Raw genomic sequence first — 3,120 nt, 5'->3', positions numbered from 1 at the left:
TTATCCCATCTCCCTCCATCCGCCTATCCCCACACTCAGCTGCTGATCCCACAGATATCATTTAATCCTTGGAGCAAAAGGCAGATCCTTTTGTACTGAGCAGAATCAAACAAAGCCAGCAGGCATGGCTTCAACCTGGTTACATTTACTAGATGCTTTAAGTGAGATTCTTGTGCATATGGTGCAGCAGGGTGGGTGGAAGCACAAAACACAAATACCCTTATCTTATAAACTCACCCCATGGGCTCCTTGCACCGTCCTCATCAAGTTGACCCCTTTCCACACATAGATGTCGCCATTCAAGGCACCTGAATATGTGACCTCGTCCTTGGCGCAGGCCAGGCAGAGGATAGTTTGGAGATCCCCTGTTTTGCCAAAAACACCACGTTTGGGTGTGAGCGCATTACCGCATAAGCTCCAAAACTGCAAACACAAACAGGAAGTGTAAAAGAGTGCGGTGGCTAATAATCCCCCTGTGTATTTGAATACAACAAAGTAAAATTATACATGCAGAGTCTACAATACAGACAGACCTCAAAAGAAAGAAAATTCACTTCCTCTGTATGTGATAGTTGCTGGGAGTCAGTGCTATAAACACCTGATCAGCATGCGCAGACACGGACACACACACACACACACACACACACACACACACACACACACACACACGCGCAGGTTCATTATTTATGAACAAGGTCATTGGGATGCATGGGCATGGCCTCGTCTGTGGGCTAAATCCATCTAACAGAGGAGGAGAGAGGAGAGAGCGAAAGAGAGACACTCTGTCTGCATGGAGATGAGATCACGGTGAGAAAGCTCATGGAGGGCGGCTCGAATGCTCAGGTCTAGCTGTCAGCACGTGAACCTGAGACATATATCACTGGCAGGCAGCAGGAAAATGACAGATTGCCAGCCTTTTTTTCTGGTCTACATACAAGGAGAATCTACCTCTATATTAGCTGGCTTGGTTCATTGCAAAAATATATTAAATGCTATATTTTAAACCATGATGCTTTCTGCCCAGAGGAATGTAGGTGGTGTTGACCACACAAGAACTGATCTGCAGAGGCTTGTTAAACTCTCACAGAATGAGCAAACAAGCTCCTTGACAGCAACAGGCTGTCACATCTGCACAAACAGCCATCCTCCTGACTGATAGGGTCGCTGTGTGCTAACAGGAGGGATCGATTATCAGAGCCAGGCATCGCCACCTCAGACACATCCCGGCCATCAAACATTTGAGAGTTGTATGCACCTCATCAGGCCTTTCCTAATCCCAGCTGAGCTTGGAACAAGAATGCACATGTGAGTGAGCTTACGTGTGATGGCTGAAGCTGAAGATTAAGTAGTGAAGATCGTAGTTGTATATGCAAGTGGAAGTAAGAATTGGTATGTAAGAGTTGGTTAGGAAGGGGATGGGAGGAGATTTTGCAGCCCAGCCTGTTGCAGTAGCAGCATGGATGGATGGATGCGTGACTACACAGCCCTCCCTGCCCACAGCTGATAAAACAGCGACATGGGTGCTGGCTAATCCCTTTGCCACTGAATTTCTGAGAGGAGATGGGATGCTGGAGGGATTTATGATGACGCCATGAGCAGGAGAGAAAGGCACCCAAGGAAATGTGCTAGAAAATAAGACTGCTTCGAGTGGAAATGAGGACCTGATAAACATTGTGGCTTTCTATTAACATTATTTCTTAATGTGCTCCATGAAAGCCCTGGCATAGTGGAAGTTAGTGCTCTTAACCCAGAATTAGTGATATCACTCCGAGGAAAACCTTTTAAATGTAATTAATGCAGAGAGGAATGCATCTCATCAGCTGCTGCACTGATCCCCCCAGTCTCATTCATAACACCCACTGTCACTGCGGTGACCCTGAATGGTGTCAGAGTGTTAACAAAGGTCAACTCTTTAGCAGCTCATTGGATGACTGTCTTGCTGGAAGGTGATTTCCGAAATGATACTGTCAAACTCAAGCTCACCTCTGTGGTAATTAGTGGGGCTGTGACTCACACAATAGCGTGTTTAGTTCCATAACTACACTCAGATACAGTATATCTACTCATTTTTGCTGATGGTTTTTAAACACATGCAAGTCATTTCAGATCAGCCTTAAATTCTTTTGATAGACTCCATCCATCACAGTGATCATCATGCCTACATTATTTGTTGTCAGTGTTATATAACTGTGGTAGGATAATGCAGTTAAATATATTGTAGCAGAGTTAGCTGAAAGCAAATGTTTATCTACAGCCTTTTGGCAGGGTCACAATTAAAACATACATACAATAACAGAACAGTATCTAATTAAATAAACAGGACTAAACAAAACAGAGCACATATAATAACACACGATTATACACACAAGTGTTTTCTCTGTGGTGGATTAAACAGCTCAAATAAGTTTATTACAGATTCCAAATAATGAAAACCACTGTAGGGGAACTACAGAAAATATACATTGCAAAATGGTTAACTGCAATGTTCAGTATACTGTACATGAATTTCAGTTTCTGATCTGTGGGTTGGGACCCTCGTAAGGAGTCACAAGAAAAAGCTCAGGGGTCCCGAGATGATAAACTGAATATGAATCCAAAAAATTGTTTTATTGTTTTTCTGGCAAATCATGGAACCATTCTATTAAAAAAAATAAAGAACACAAATGATGAACAGGGGTTGCCAGGAGATATTGCTGCATTTTAAATGGTCACAAGCCAAAAATGTTGGACAACATGCAAAACCAGCGATACGGTCCTTTAAACAGATTCTAATCAGCAGTGTGTCAGGCAGTGGGTATGTAATTGGCAGGATGTGCCGTATGAGTATCCATGTGTGGGCTGAAGAAAAGGGAGCTAAGGTCTGAGTTCTGAACAAATCAAAACACAAATGACTAATTGATTAGCTAGACGGAGGAATGTGAGGAAGAGCACTGCCAGTGGCCTTGGTCCTAATCACACAGGCTGTGTTTTCCTCAGCCTGCTAGTGAGTGGATTACTGGGGCTAAATCTCCTGAATGCTCCGAGTGCTATAATCACTGAGCGAGCACATGGTCGGGGAGCAGATGTCACATGGTCCACACAGTGAAGGATAGGGAATTATGTGAGGACAGTAGCTAGATT

General features: G+C 43.7%; 1 protein-coding gene across 6 annotated transcripts in view; it reads right to left on the bottom strand.

Annotated features, from left to right (window-relative positions):
• The window catches only part of eml5 (EMAP like 5), a 36,894-nt gene that overhangs the window by 23,188 nt on the left and 10,586 nt on the right, over positions 1-3,120 (bottom strand). For all 6 annotated transcript variants that reach the window (XM_020590939.1, XM_020590935.1, XM_020590937.1 and 3 more), the window contains exon 5: positions 238-423. In XM_020590939.1, coding sequence (XP_020446595.1) covers positions 238-423 — 186 coding nt within the window. The remainder of the gene's footprint in view (positions 1-237; positions 424-3,120) is intronic.

The sequence above is a fragment of the Monopterus albus genome, unplaced genomic scaffold, assembly GCF_001952655.1.
Source record: "Monopterus albus unplaced genomic scaffold, M_albus_1.0 scaffold13.1, whole genome shotgun sequence".
Lineage (NCBI taxonomy): Eukaryota > Metazoa > Chordata > Actinopteri > Synbranchiformes > Synbranchidae > Monopterus > Monopterus albus.
Note: the sequence above shows the minus strand (reverse complement) of the source record. Positions and strands in the feature narration are given on the sequence as shown.